General features: G+C 42.1%; 1 protein-coding gene across 2 annotated transcripts in view; it reads right to left on the bottom strand.

Moving 5' to 3' along the window:
- ARIH1 (ariadne RBR E3 ubiquitin protein ligase 1) overlaps nt 1-15,081 on the bottom strand; it is a 61,554-nt gene that overhangs the window by 4,763 nt on the left and 41,710 nt on the right. For both annotated transcript variants that reach the window (XR_012661614.1, XM_075099795.1), the window contains exons 6-11: nt 11,351-11,417; nt 10,236-10,342; nt 9,667-9,709; nt 8,459-8,530; nt 1,423-1,553; nt 1,267-1,324 (exon numbers count right to left, since the gene is read on the bottom strand). Coding sequence is in view for 1 of the 2 variants with exons in the window: in XM_075099795.1 (XP_074955896.1) it covers nt 1,267-1,324; nt 1,423-1,553; nt 8,459-8,530; nt 9,667-9,709; nt 10,236-10,342; nt 11,351-11,417 (478 nt within the window). In the remaining variant the exon portion in view is untranslated. The remainder of the gene's footprint in view (nt 1-1,266; nt 1,325-1,422; nt 1,554-8,458; nt 8,531-9,666; nt 9,710-10,235; nt 10,343-11,350; nt 11,418-15,081) is intronic.

Raw genomic sequence — 15,081 nt, 5'->3', positions numbered from 1 at the left:
TTAATTCCCATTAGGGAAAAAGAAAACAAATAGTTAAAACAAAGTAACGGCTGCAAGAGAAGTAAACCCTTCACAAGGCTCTTCCTGACCCTGAGAACAAGCTTCCTTTCCAAAGGTGTTTCCTCTCCTCTCACATTGGCCAGACTTAGATGGTGCGGCTTTGTGCGGCACTGTTAACCCTGACATTGTGTGGAGATGAGAGGCCAGACCCACAGCAGCTCACTGTTATGCAGACTTCCTAGCACAGCCATGGCATCCTCACTCCCAACCCTGAAAATAGTTAAAATCACATTGCTAAAGCCTGATCAGTTTTGAATTTCAGCCTCTCGATTCAAGTTACAGGACTTAAATGCTTCCAGTGTCACCGACAAAGAGAAGCAGATGATCTTTTTTTGGCTAATAAGGAATTCTAATTAAACAATTACTGTGCTTGTGTTAAGAGGGCAACCTTATGTTGCCCAGGCCGCACTGATTATAAAGCAGGGGAAAGATGCCATGTGCGAAGCAGTACCAGAGAACCAAGATCACTCAATACACAGCCATTAATCTTATTTTCATCTAACAGATCAACTGGAAAAAAGTGACAACACAGGCATGATTAAACTTGTACATTGTGGCTATACAAAGGCAGCACATATCAGCCAAAGTCATCCTTATCTGCAGGAGGAGGGGCTGCAGGAAATACTTTGGTTCTTGGTTATAACAGTACTTTGACAGAGGTACAGGAAATGGATTTCTGCAAGTTGCAGCACACAATGCCTCCCCCTTAAAATGGGTTTCAGCTCTATCCATATTCATAAAACAGTTTAACATAGCTGCAACTTCGCCCACAATTTCTCTTATGTCAAGCCTCCAAATATAGTTATTGGAATGACAGCAGTATTTTATTTACATTCAGAAGGTCTGCTGTGTTTTAAACACCTCAGGATTCACATTAAGAACTTTGCGGTAAAGAGCATTTTACAAAGGATGTGAGGATTGTTGTCTCAGACCCACGGCATTATGACGACTTCACGTGAAGAGCTGCTATAAAACAGGCAAGGCAGCAATACATCTAACTGAGTTAACATGCTCTTTAAAGTGGGTTTAATTGGCTTTGAACATTATTTCTTTTTCCTGGCACAAAGCAAGAGTCCAAAGCTGCACAGGAATGTCCTTTGGCTTTGTGCCCAAATCCAGCAAGCTCTTCAGGGCAGATTTATAGGTTTACAGAAAGCATGCCACAGGGTTGGTGATCTCCCTCACCACCAAAGGTTATGGACTCACCTCCTGTGCATCCCTTGCTGCCTTCGCATCATCCTCATTGTAGCGATTACAGTTGTACCTGTAACAGGGACACCAATTCCACAGATTTCAGTCCAAATCGATGCCATCTGCATCCTGGCTTCCTCACCTTCTAGTAAGGCACACTCCTGAACTCACCAGGCAGATCCGTGGGGCTCCCAGGGGCCCAGGCACACCCAGCAGAACTCCGCTTTGCAGTTCTGGTTCCGACAGACCATGTGGTTGCAGCCCCCATCCTTCTCAATGGTGACGTGGCATTTGGGGCATTCCTGTTCACAGGACAGAGCGCACCATTAGCAGGGAAAGCACAGAACCCACAACGGTCTTGTGAAGTTAGAAGGGTTCCCATGGCAGTAAGAGATAACATGTCAAGTGAAATGCATAGTTTACTTCTTCCCTTTGATCATCGAGATCCTCTTCCAAGTCATGCCTTAAAATATTTCCAAAATCAGAGCAGCTAGATAGCTAAAACCCCTAGGGAATAACACATTTTATCTATGTTGCTATCATAGTGGTACACTGGATGGGTAATTTCATGACCTTCTCCAAAATCACAGCAATAGTCATGGTCTACAACAGCCATGGGGAAGGCATCTTGCTTTCCTCACCATCAAGTGTTTGGTCCACTTCAGCAATCAAACTGAAAAAAGTTGATGCCATACTTTTAATCAATCCAAGACACCTGCAGTTGTAAAATGCCACCCAAAAAGTACCTGAAAACATGCCGCAAGAATCTAGCGTGCTTCAAAGATGTTCCGTCAGCTAAAAAGACACTTTTCCTCCTGAGGCATTTCCACATTTCCCATCGGGTCCCGTTTTCCCCCTTCATGTGACATCTCACTGAAGGTTTTCCTACAAAAGCCCACATGGGGCTCCCCTTTCAGGGAAGGAGGCCTTTGACAAATACAAGGATATCAAAGAGCAGCACTGCACAGGGAAGTCTTTGAGGAAGAGGTTTTGGGGTTTTTTTTTGGTAACACCAATATAATTTTCACACATCAGCAGCATACGGCCACTTTGTAAAATGATATTTAACTCATGTAGAACATAAAAGATTATTTCTCTAGTATCCCAATAAGTATAAAAAGCCAGGGTTGCAAGAATAAATTAATCTGCCCTATGAGCAAAGGAAACTGGTCCAACTCTCTTTTGTTGCTTTTTGCTGTCCCCGTGGCACTTCTCTGATGCCAGGACACAAAGCAGCTGCACAAGAGCTGGGCCAAGGAATTCATCAGGTTAAAATCAAGCAGCAAGTACAGAGGATAAGGGGGAAAAAAGGCTAAAACACTTTTTGGGTGAGTTCCTCAGGGGATTTTTTCCAGACCTGCTTTCCTCCTCATGTCCTGTGTTTGTCCTACAGAGTAGCTGTACTACAAAGAGATTAAACGAAGCAAATGAGCTCCCCTGCAGCCTTGCTCAGGGGGGACAACATCAAGATACCCTCTTGGTCTGTCCATACGATGGATAGTCAGCCAGGTAAGCTTGTTCCCAGTTCATCAGTCAAAGCAGTTCTGTGAATTTCAGTCAAAAATGGTCTTTCCTTTGAGCACACTACCCAGTGCGGTATCTATTTTCCCTTTTCCAGGCAGCCCTCCTGTCTTCCAATCCCACACAGGCACCTCAGGACCCAAATTTAGGTTTATCCCTTCGATAGCTTTCACAACTGTGAAGATCCCTGCTCAGTTAGCTCATCAGCACTTGGATAATATGTATGAACAGTGGCAGTGCACCCCTGTCACATCACAACACAGCTCTGCGTCACTCAAACGCTGACCCTGGGGCACACGGTGATGAACAGTTTTTCAAGAGAAGATGACGATCACAGAGCCGTGCAGTTTCTTCCAAACCCATCTTATCTGATGAGATGCTGACATTCCGCATGCCTCAGTGGAAGATGTCGCTAATCCAACAAACAGCTGCAGCAATCACTCCTGCTTAGGAAAATCCTACAACTGGAAGAAGAGAGAAACAGTTCCCAGACAACCTGCCAAGCTGGAGGGGTGCAGCGGGGCATGTCCGCACCATGAGGATGTGGGGTCATCCTCATCCATAGCTAGGCTCAATTAGGAGCACCGAAATTCTGCTCTCCTGTCTTTGAGGATGAGACCAAGATCTTCAGTGTGTCAATACTGCACAGCACTTAGGGCTTCTAGCCCTATGATGCAAACTAGAACAAAAAGACCCTAATTACAGCCCTTTTATTACAGGGAACACCATTCTTTTCAAGCCTTTATATGGCTGTCAAGCAGGGCATGAGGAAGACAGATTACATAGTGAGCTATACAGATGCATGAACCTGTGTAAAAGTTGAATATCATTAAAAATTAAGGGAAAGCCATGAGAAGAACATGCTAAAGAAATGCTGAACACCGATGGAAAGAAAAAAGCAGCAACTACTCAAGCCACCAGTGCAACAAGTGGGAGAGATTTGTAGATTAAGAAGGATAGGGAAGGAAGATCTTATTGAGAATTACAGCTACGCAACAACATAATAGCCAGCAAATCAAATTACTAAACTGGTACATTATTCTGCACTTTATCTGTTGTGCCACGATGCAGAAGTGACTTCATTAACATTGTTCCACTCTAAACAATTCGGTGTTGCGCTTACACGCTGCACTTTGAAACAAAATTGCAGGCAAGCCTGGCAAAGGAGAACAATCTCTATTTTATCGTAAAAGGCTGTGTGTACGTAAACCAGCATAACCACAGCTGCTGTTCTATGAACAGGAGGCTAATTAGAAACATATTTCAGGGCAGTTGAAACAGTTTTGCCTTCTTCAGGACACCCAGAGGCAACTGATGTACATCAGCCTCCCGGCCATGTCAACAGAAACATCTTCACCTATAAACCATCATACAAAAAAACCCCCCAAAACCTTAAATGCCATGGAGATTTCATAATACATTGCAACAAAATCCAAACCCACTGAACTTAATTATGGTTAGTGTGAAATAGTACATTGTGACAACACCTAGAGTCATTGAGCAAAGCAGGGTATTTTAAACACTTGCTCATCCGAGAGGAAAAGATGGCATTTTGACATCTCAGAAAGATGCTGTTCACAGTTTTGGCACAAAACTCTGCTGGTGAGAAATGAAAGAGCAAAGTTCGATGCCGGTACCCGGGGAGGATCTAGCAGGCTGCCAGAATTTCCACGCATTAGAACAAATGTAGGACTTCCAGAAGGTACAGAGGGAGTACATGTTCAGACATTAAAAAGTGACCTGAAAAGGAAGAGAACTGACTTCATGCCATTTTATCTCACAGGAGAAAAATAGCCAATAGCTTTTTTTGGAGGAACAAAATCTGCCTGTTTTATACATCAGGCATTCAAGCCCTGTCTAGCCTGCGAGATAATGAGACAGTGACACGCCAGGAGCGAGAAGTGGTAAGGCAGGGGCATTTTTGTATCAGATTAACAACTTTCATTAACATCAATTTAACTTCAGCAACAAAAAAAAGCCCACACCACAAAACAAAACAGTGCCTTGGGTGAAGACCCGCACCACTACCATCTTCGTTCTTCTTTCTTTAGTATTCTAAGATGCAGAAAGATTAACATCACTGAAACTCAGGTTCGAAACAGGTTTCCCCCCCTCCTTTTAAGCTCCTTTCAGGCAGTCTTGATACACCTTAAGAGCCCCCAAAAAATGCACAAATCCAAGTTTTCAATGTTTCTTACTCCTCTGAAGGTCCAGTTAACAGAAGTACCTGATCTATGTGGTTTCTTTATTCCCAAAGCTACAAAACCCAAACAATACCTGAAACCTGCCTGGTTTAATTCAAGGAACTATTTAAGAACCAAGTTTGTACAACTAACTGAAAAAGAAAGAAATGTGCAAAACTTTGGAGTATTCAACCCCTCCCTGCAAAAAGACTGAGAATTAAAGGCTTGTTAAAGAACTTGTATAGGCTTATCTCAAGTTTCAATTAATTTAGTTAAGCTCAACTCATATGTGAAAGTATCTTAAGCAAAAGGCTATCAACTCCAGCACACTCTCCACTGCAAGGGCAGTATCTTTTGTACAAGCAGAAAGAATTTAGTGCAGGTCTCCTAAATGCAAATAAATGAATGCAGAATTTAAAAAGTTATATAGGAAACCACAAAACTTGCTACTCAAATCTCCTTCTTTTTCATTGAGACCATTCTACATAGTTCACAAAAAAATGCATCAAATCACTCCGGCTTGTGAACAGAAACCAATTCAGCTAGGTTTCACTCTTCTATTCTCTCATAATATTGCCCAATTTTCCTTTCCTGCTCTGTCTCCCAGAGCAAGCTGGAACAAATGTATCTCATTCTCCTGTTGCAAAGAATTACCCAGATTTCAAGCCCACATTCCAGGAGTTCTGGTGTTTTAATCTTACACCTTCATCTTGGTAAGACAGGAAGTTTTCGTCTCTGAACACAGACCACATGGGACAGGACTGCGGCTCAGCATCATGCTTAGAGGACTCAAGAAAGCACTTCTCAAAAGCTAGAAACAGCAATGGAGACTATAGTAGCAATGAAATTACTTGGAGATTTTTTTCCCACTGAAAAAAGGGATTTTTGCATTGGGCAGTACCTGATCCGATTCCCTTCCAGGTTCTTCAGGATGAAGAAATTCAACACAGAATTTGGGCTCTGACTTGCATTCACTGAAGCAAACAGCTGTGAAGGCACAAAATATCCCTCCCCAAACATAACTGCCCCATTTTCCTGCTAGAAATAGTTGAGACACAGATGTATGTGTACTACAACCATGCAATTCCTATCCCAGTGTATCGCTACAACCTCATGCTACAGCAGGAGAGAATTTTTCTTCGTCCCTCTGAACAGGAGCAGGACTGTGTCGCTGTCAGATGGGCACCTGGGTTTCTCTGTGCCTTTGGCCAAGGGCCAGCAGGCAATTCAGGCAAGAGGAGGTAGTGGCTGGCAGCCCCATGGCTCTGGGTCAATCTGGCTCTCCAAAAGCTACAAAGCTCTGACTGCACATGTTTCAGCAGCCAGCGTTGCTCATGCTTCATCATTATAGCAGCGTGGAATTACCACCTTCCGCATCTCTGCTGCCCACAAGAAGCCAGAGATCATTACAAGGGGTGGGTTATGTTTCCTGCCAACTTTCCCTTCAGTTGAATCTAGCATCAGTTTGGAGAGAGAAGAATTGCGATATTGTCCTGCACTTAATTCAATTGATATGGATACCATAAGACTCCAGGACAGTTGGCTTGTTCAGATGTCCGGTGTAATTACCCCGATGTTATTGTTCTTCCTGTTGCTGCTGTACATCCTGGGCTCCAAAGTATTTTCTTGAGGTAGGAACATCTCGTATGGTATCAGATGAAGTAGCTTAGACAGGAATGTTCAAGGACAACAGCTCTTTTGCTGCTGACACTGGACTACAGGAACTAATAGATAAGCTGGGCTGATGCCAGCATGGCTTGGCCATTCTCATTTGCCCTCCTCAGCATCCTCTGGATGGGTGTTCCGCACAACAAAAGCCTTCTTACTCTGGCCATTCAACACTATTCCTGACAGTGTGAGCTATGCTTTAAATATCAGCTCAACCAGTAGCATGGCTCCTACCTGACAAAGTCCAGATTTTGACAGGGGAAAAAAAAAAAAAAAGCCATCACCTTTACAACAATGTTTCTGTCTCTACTTAAGTCTGTGGGCAAGCAAGCTGCAGAAAGCATCATCTTGTCTGAAAGAGACACAAGTAGCTTCCTACTTCCAGTAGCCAGCATTAGTGGCACATTATTCATGTTTGGTCTACATTAACACATATGCATATATCATTTCAGCTTTTTAATGAGTACAGAATCCAGTAATGGAAAGCTTAACATTTGGTCATAACAAAACCCAGCACGGAGAGCTCAAATCCTGGTCTTCAGCAGCATGCGCCAAGGTTGGGGCAGACAGAAGACCAACAGACCTACAGCCATGACCGGTATCACACCCCTGAGGGCAATCAGCAGCAGCACCTGATCTGGCTCTCAAAGGCTTTGTCACAAGCAAAGTAAGACTGCAACACAGGCAAAGTAGGGCTGTGGCCATTCTGATGTCCCAAATATTAGATACTCAAGGCTAAAAGCTGCTTTACATATGCTTACACTGAGCCCTTTCCAGCTATTTAGCTCCCCTTCTTCAAGTTTAATACAGGCAATACCTGAAGACCAAGCAAGCTGAGAAAATTTGGTTCAGTTCTTGTGCCACAATACACTTTGAATACACCCACCTCAGAAAAAGCCAAGTTTGCTGTATTGAGCAACGTTCAGCCTCCAAGCAGGGACCACACAAGTCTGAGCCCATGAAACAGAAATAAGCAGCTGAGACTGCACAATTTCAGCCTGACTTCAACTGTGCATTTCTGTGCAATGGGTGTTTCTGCTCTCACCATAATGCAACATTCCAGTTCAATGAAAAACACAGAGCCAGCCCCAGAAAGAAGCAGCAACTGCTGCAAACAACACCATTAACCAGTTACACAACAGAGCTAAGAAAACAAAGCAGCCATTTCCTCACACCCTCCCCACCTTCTTCCATCCTCCTGGCTCAGCAGTCTGAGACCCAGGTGTGCTCCTAACAGCCAATGGCATCTGCTGCTTTTGTTTTCTTGCCACCATGCCAACCTTTGTTTTAATTTGTCCCAAACTGAACAAATGCTGAAGTTTCGGGCAAAGTTGGGCTAGCTAGAACAAAGACATTTACATAATAAAATCTTAACAGCTGCTCTGCCAGTCTGTATCTGGAATCCTGCCCAGCAGAAATGAACAACTCCGAGAGGCCAACCCAGGGGATTTAAAGGCAGATGTAAATTACCACAGCCAAATCAAGCCATGGGTGGTGTTAACATGTTTCACACACTTGGCGAGGCACAGATTTGCTTAGGGAAGCCACCAGTGCCAGACAGGAGCCCAATGACCTAAAAACTTGACCTTCCTTTGGGTCTACAATTAACTCTTTCTTACAAGAGCAAACTCCACTTAACCCAAAGAACCTCACCTGATTCGAGGCAGTAACACCTATTTGCTCTTCAAACAAGGATACTTCAGTGCACTGTGGATTTTAAGGCTTGCTCTTAACTAATGACATGCAACAGAAAATAATCCTAGTACAGAGGAATTAGGCTGTCATTCTTCTTTTCATCTGATAAATCTAAATATATATTATGAGAAAAAACCCACCTTTGTGTTCGCTGCAATCCAATTAGAAGTTTCACTGTCATCATCACACTTCTTAATCCATTTCTTTAACCACTGTTAGAAAAATTAAGAGAGCTACATTTAAATAGAGGAACTGTAAGCGTTCCTAGGACAGACGCTTACATTAAGGTAATAGTAAGGAATGCATAGCCACATGAGACTACAGGAGGGGGGGTTGGTGCTGGAAAGCAGAGCAAACAGCAACTAATTCAGTTGCAGATATTTCCTGCAGCACCATCCTGATCCAGCAAGCACGATCACTCAGCACAAACGCTTCAGCAATGAGTTCGCAGTTCTTAAGTTAAATCAACACAAACTTCAGGCAGGGCTCTAAAATACAGATGTTGTAACAGTGATCTGCCAAAACTGCAGTCAGACCCTCTATGATGCCTAGCTTTACATCAAGCCAAGTTCTTCCTTAGGCTTGCAACTCACCTTTTATCTTTTTTTTTTTTTTTAAAAAAAACACACCTTACTGACAACGTGACTTTATCAAACAAATGCAAGTAACAGAAGCAAAAGACTGCTTGCACCTGCTAGATAATAAACTCACCACTTTCCAATAGCCTGGAAAAATCAGCTAAACTATGATAAGCCTTTGGTGAGGTTTCCCTCCCCTCTCCCCCAGAAAGTTTTTTTGCACTTGTCACTAGGAACACAGGCTGCTCTGTCCAACACAAGAAATACAGCTGTCAATGGGTTCTGCGCAGGCCACAGGATCCCAGGCTTGATTACAGCTTTTGACAGCTCCACAAACAGTTCTAGAGTTCACTGCACAGCAATAGGTGTCAGGACCATATTAATTCCTTCAGTCCAAGTCACAAGCCTGCCGAAGCACCGACCACCTGCAGAAATGCCTACTACAGGAATGCTTGTTGTCAAGTGAAGTATTCACTCCTGAAGCACCTTCATTCCTCTTCAGAGGGTCACAGCTGAGCAGCTTCCTCCTCCAGACATTTTCCCCATCTGGCTGAGGCACTGCTCCTTCACAAGGTCAGACTTTGAGGGATCCTAAAGGCATCCAGTATAATTTCACCAATTCTTCTCACACTATGATGTAAACAGGTGAACTACTATGCTTCTTGATGTGAAGAACTGCAAAACTTATGCTTCATTTCTATGTCTTGCGCATAAATCGACTTTAACCTTTTCCAAGTCATGCATTTAGAAAAGAACTCTGACGTGCTCACCTTGCATTTAACAGGATCATGCCAGTTTTCACCGCAGTTAAAGCTGTAAGTAAAAGATAGGGGAAAATAAGCAAACAGGGCAGATAATTGTACTTTTATTTAACTAGGTTAACACTGCATAAGTTTTCTTCTGGGTTGCTCTGCTGAAAGACCAAAGCCAGTCCTAAGGAAAGAGTATACATGTTTAAAAAAACCCCAACACTCAGATCCCTCAATGGCCATTTCAGAGCTCTGTGTGTGTGTATATATATATCTAAATACACTTTGATTCTATACAGTACACACAGACAAGAACTTTACCTAACCTGAAACCATTCAGCTGAAGGCCATCTCTCAGTGAAAGCTAGATCTGACTCCATGTCAAAGCAGGCCCAAGAGACAGAGAGCAAGTTACATAGTGCTTTGCAGTCGGCTGGATCTAATCCTGGCTTACCATGTGAAGCCCGCCCCATGCTTCTCCCACCATCTAACCCACACCCCAGTATAAAGGCTTACGGAATACATACTAATACACTTTGATGTTAGTAAGTAAAAAGCAACAGCAACATCTTGTATTTGATTGTTCTTACCAAAACTGACGTCCACATTTGCAGCGAACGGGTTTAGCATCAGGATATTGGACTTTAACAACGTGGTGGCAATCTGGGGCAGGACACCATTTTAACAGTCGATTACACTATGAAATAAAGCAAAAAGAACAAACACATAATAGAAGAATGCTGCACAAGGACCCTACCTGCCCTTCATCCCTTTTTCATCCTTTCAAACATGACCTTCAGTCACAATCCTGTCTTACAAATCCTCTGCAATAAGAGTGCTGTCTCCTCAATCTAAGCATTTACTCGCTTTCTACTCAAAGAAAGCAGGATTACGATAGTCAACTCTTCACTGTCAAATGGCCTCTTATGAAAGATGCGGAGCGTAAATATTTCTGCTGACCTCCCAGCTCACACAGAGAAAACATTTCAAAAGTATGAAGCTTTCCACTGAAAAAAGCATCTGTCAAGTTCTTTACAACTACCCATCTCTGTTCCACCACTGCAACAGTCCTGAAACACTGCTCACACCATGCAGGCTAGCTTTTTACAAGCACCACTTTAACACCCCCTGAACACCATCTCATTGCCTGTTCCTGCTGTACTGCAGCCAGATATGGGTCTGCACTGCTAGACTTGTCAGTCTTCCAGCCTGCAACACATGTTTATCTCCGGTGTTGCATTAAAAAGAAACCACTGTGTGCATCACTTCAAACAAGGAAAGGAAGTTCAATCCCAGTAACAACTTACTAGGCTCCACAGTGAATCTAGAAGGATACAACTGGGAAACTGGGACAGTGGAAAATCTTCCAAAGCACATTTCTCTAGGATTATTCTTATTTTGAAGTTGCAAACCTATTAGCATTTTGTTAAAAGCAATATTGCAGTTTTATTTCCAACGTCATCTGTCTGCTATACCTCTAGGTCTTTTGTCCTGCACTTTTTTTTCCCCTACAACTATACCTGTAACTAAATGGGCTATCAAATAACCCCTGTGAAGCCCCTAACTTGTAATTACACTTGATTAGAAGCTATGCAAAAAAGACTGCTCTACAGTTATAATAAACAAGCCTCACTGCTCTGGTTTGGTACATGTGCAAAGCAAAAATAACCTAGAAGCCATTAAAAAATTCAAATAAAACACTCACCTCTACAAAACTATTGGTTATTAAATGCTGGTACTTTAATTTAACCTTAGAATCTGTGATCAGACGCCTGTGGAAAGGGAAGAAACAGAAAAATTACTGTAGTAGAAAATGCATTTTTTTTCTATGCATAGCCAGTAAGTTCAGACAAGTTATTTTGATTCTTCCTTCTATGATTATACTTTTTTTGTACTTACCTGTTCTCTCTTTACTTACTACCTTACTCTGAAATCTTGTTGGTAACTATTGTATTTAACTTTGAATACTAGCCTCAGAATCAAACCAAGAAAACTGAACCTCTTGCTGTGGGGATTTTTTTTTTTAAACACACTTTTCTGAACAGCCCAAGAACCAGAGCAAAACAATTTCATTAGTTCATTTACATTAAACATGCACATTTTGTGGCAAAACCCTTTAAAAAGCTCCAGAACAACTGTTGTGGTTACTAACTTTAGTATATCTAATGTTATCTGGGTTTCTACGGAATGCTACAGCTTCAGTTTAAAAGTTAATGTGGTTTTAATCTATTTACCATAAAAACAAAGTTGGTTTAAATTCAACATCATAGAGGTATACACAACATTGACTTTAAGTCAGCTCGGAAGCAGGAGAGCAGAAGAAAACCAGACACAGTAATCCCTTAAAATCATGGTGACCACTTTTCTCCTGGACAGACCAACTCAGCTGGCATTAGCAGACTGTCCAGCCTAGATACATTCAAAGTAATTTAATTATGTATTGCTGAATGCTTGTATATACAACTTTCAGTTATAACTGAAGTGTATTCTGCATATATATAACCTCACAATATAAAGCTGGACAAATACACACTTGGATGTATTTCTGTTTTAAAATCAAACCGTAGAGTACAGCTTTATACAGCATATCACGTATAAATGTTGAAATGAATAGATTATCCGTTTCAGGGTGCAGCCAAAAATCAAGCGTACTCCTGCACATTATCACGCCAACCATCATTAAAGAACAGCGCGTGTGACTATGTGATGCTGCATAAATTCTACCCCCCAGCAGTCCAGGGAGCTCACCACCAAACGACATGCTGCTTATTACATAAACATAGCACATTGTAGCCAAATTCTCAGTGCTAAACTAAAACAAATCAGCTGACAAAGCATCTCATCAAGCCCATATCCATGGCAAGCCTGCAATTTTGGAGTTAAACTTATTAAAGAATGAAAAAAGAATTTGAACTTAAAATATGAATTATGAATCTTTCTTACTCCATACCCAAGCTTCTAGGCATAGCAAATGTCACTTTAAAAACCCATGTTATATATATTGCTATCAGGAACTGGAATTTAAATTAAAAATAATGTCATAGCTAACCAGAGCACACTGAGCACACAATCCCATTTTTTGCTTACCCAACTGCCTACGGTCACTCCACACTAGCAACCTCACCTGCTCTAGGTTCAGCAGCACATCTGCAGCACTACTCAGGTCCAAGACCTTTGAGAACTTTGCTCTGAATATTATTGTCTTTTGACAAACAATAAATGAAACTAGGCAAATTAAGAGATGAAAACCATGCCCAGTGTCCATGAGCCATCCTTTGGGGTGCATTCCTCTGTAAGCCAAGCTATAAGAGAGGCAACCACACTAAAGAAGCCAGGCTGGAAAAGCAAACTGCTTGCAAAACCAACTTAACTCTTGATCTTTTCTGGCAGCTCAGTTCAGAACTACACAATCTCAAAAATACATCCAAAGATGGCAGCAATCCTTTATCAGACCGTAAGTTTTATACTTTTGTTCTGGTTTGATAATGCAAACTCCTCCAAGACACCAGTCAGTGGAATTAACAAAATGCACATCACGTGATATGTCAAACACCCTCCCAAAGGAACTACTTCAAGACCCTACTACATTCTGATCCAACGCTGAAGCGCTGGCATTTGCAATAATGCAAAAGAAAATTAAAAATGAAGCAGCACTCCATACAACTTCCATACAGGAACCCAAAAATCCATCCATTCCCACCGAGTGGGTTGACTCTCAGAAGGTACTACCAGACTGCTGCCACCCACGAGCAGCGACTGTTAGACACACCAGTAATAAAGGAAGCCTGCCTTGCTTATTAATGAAATCAACATCTTTGCATGTAGGTTAAAGCAATTACCAGCAGCATTAGCAAAGGTGAACAACGGATAGAAAGATTACCTTCAGCCAGTTTGAAGGTCTTGAAAGAGCTGAAAGGGACCCTTCTCTTCAACCTTCCTACTTAAGCTTAACAGTAACAAAAAAAACCCAGACAATAAGCTAGCTAAACACACACAAATCCAGGAAAGTCATCTGACTCAGTTTGGACTCATATGGAGATAATTCAACTTGGAGATATACTGCCTTGCTGAGGGCATGTACTGAGAAGAGCGCAAATTAATAACTTGGCCTATCTACTTCGATTTTCTGATGGATAAAGAAACTGATGTCTATTGCACATGAATCTTAGGTTCCTACAGGTTGGAAACCTAGAGCTGGAGACTTTGTAAAAAAGACCTAAGAACCAGAATAATTAGGGGCATGAGAGGGGGTGCAGATTCCATTATTCATGCCGTGTCATAAGATCGTCACGGTTGTCCATCTTTGCTTTTAAATGAAAGCATTAGGCTTCTGCGGAGGAAAAAAAGATAAAAAAAGGTGCAGCTCCCTTCCCCAGACATTCTAGATGTCCCCTGTATGATCACGGAAAGGTGGATTTCTACCTCCACAAAAAACGTTTTATAGTTTTACTTAGAGAATGTGTTTGATTTACCACCTAGATGCCGTTTTACTATCGTAGACCCCAGATCTCTCCACCATTTATAGGTGGGCAGGAATACCACAGTGCATGGTATGAGTTGAAGACTGTACAGATTCACACCAGTGTCGTGGTTTTCTGTGCTATGAAAGCCTTGAAGTAAAGCATAAGGACAGTCAGACCTACTAACTAATATCAAGCAGTAGTAACAGAAGCCAAAGCAACAAAACCCAGAGCTGCTCTCCTCTTTTTCCACCCTTTCCTTGCTTCTGCTACCATCCCAGCCTCCACTGATTTCAGCTAGCCTACCTTATTTGCACTATTTGAACCACTTACTCAAACTGCTGCGATCAAGAAAACCCTCATTTCCTGCTGAGACTGTGTGACACCAGAAGTTGAGTTCAGACTGCAGTAACGAAAATCTCAATCAAGTCACTCAAGATACTATGCCGACTTCAGTTCAGTTTCCACCCACTGAAGTCCACAAGACACCCTTCCACAGGGCATGAAAACATTTCAGCTACTTCCACTTCTATCCAACCTACACTTCATGACTAACAGAGACTCCAATGCAGAGGGATATAGGAAATCACTACTCTGAAAGCAACTGATATAAAAACCAGCAAATTAATATCAATGAGTGAGTCAGACTGCAGGAAGGAAGGAATGAAGACGATAACAGAATAAGCTTCTATTTAGATGCTTTTTAGCATGAAGAATTAAAATGAACTTAATCAAGGTTCAGAATTATGAAGGATGTTACTCATGCAGTAACATCACCCAATATAAAAGAGAAGGAAGTTTATGAATTCACTGCTCCACCGTGTACGAGCTGTCATCCTACAGCCGGACAACTTAATAAGCAAAGTGACACAGGCTGACATACCAGCTTAATCAAATCTTATGTTTGAGGGTCACCTGCTTTCTATCAGAGGACATAAAACACACCCCACACAGGACTTCTTTCCGCTGACTCACA

Source organism: Phalacrocorax aristotelis, chromosome 7, assembly GCF_949628215.1.
Source record: "Phalacrocorax aristotelis chromosome 7, bGulAri2.1, whole genome shotgun sequence".
Lineage (NCBI taxonomy): Eukaryota > Metazoa > Chordata > Aves > Suliformes > Phalacrocoracidae > Phalacrocorax > Phalacrocorax aristotelis.
This window is presented reverse-complemented; position numbering and strand designations above follow the sequence as displayed.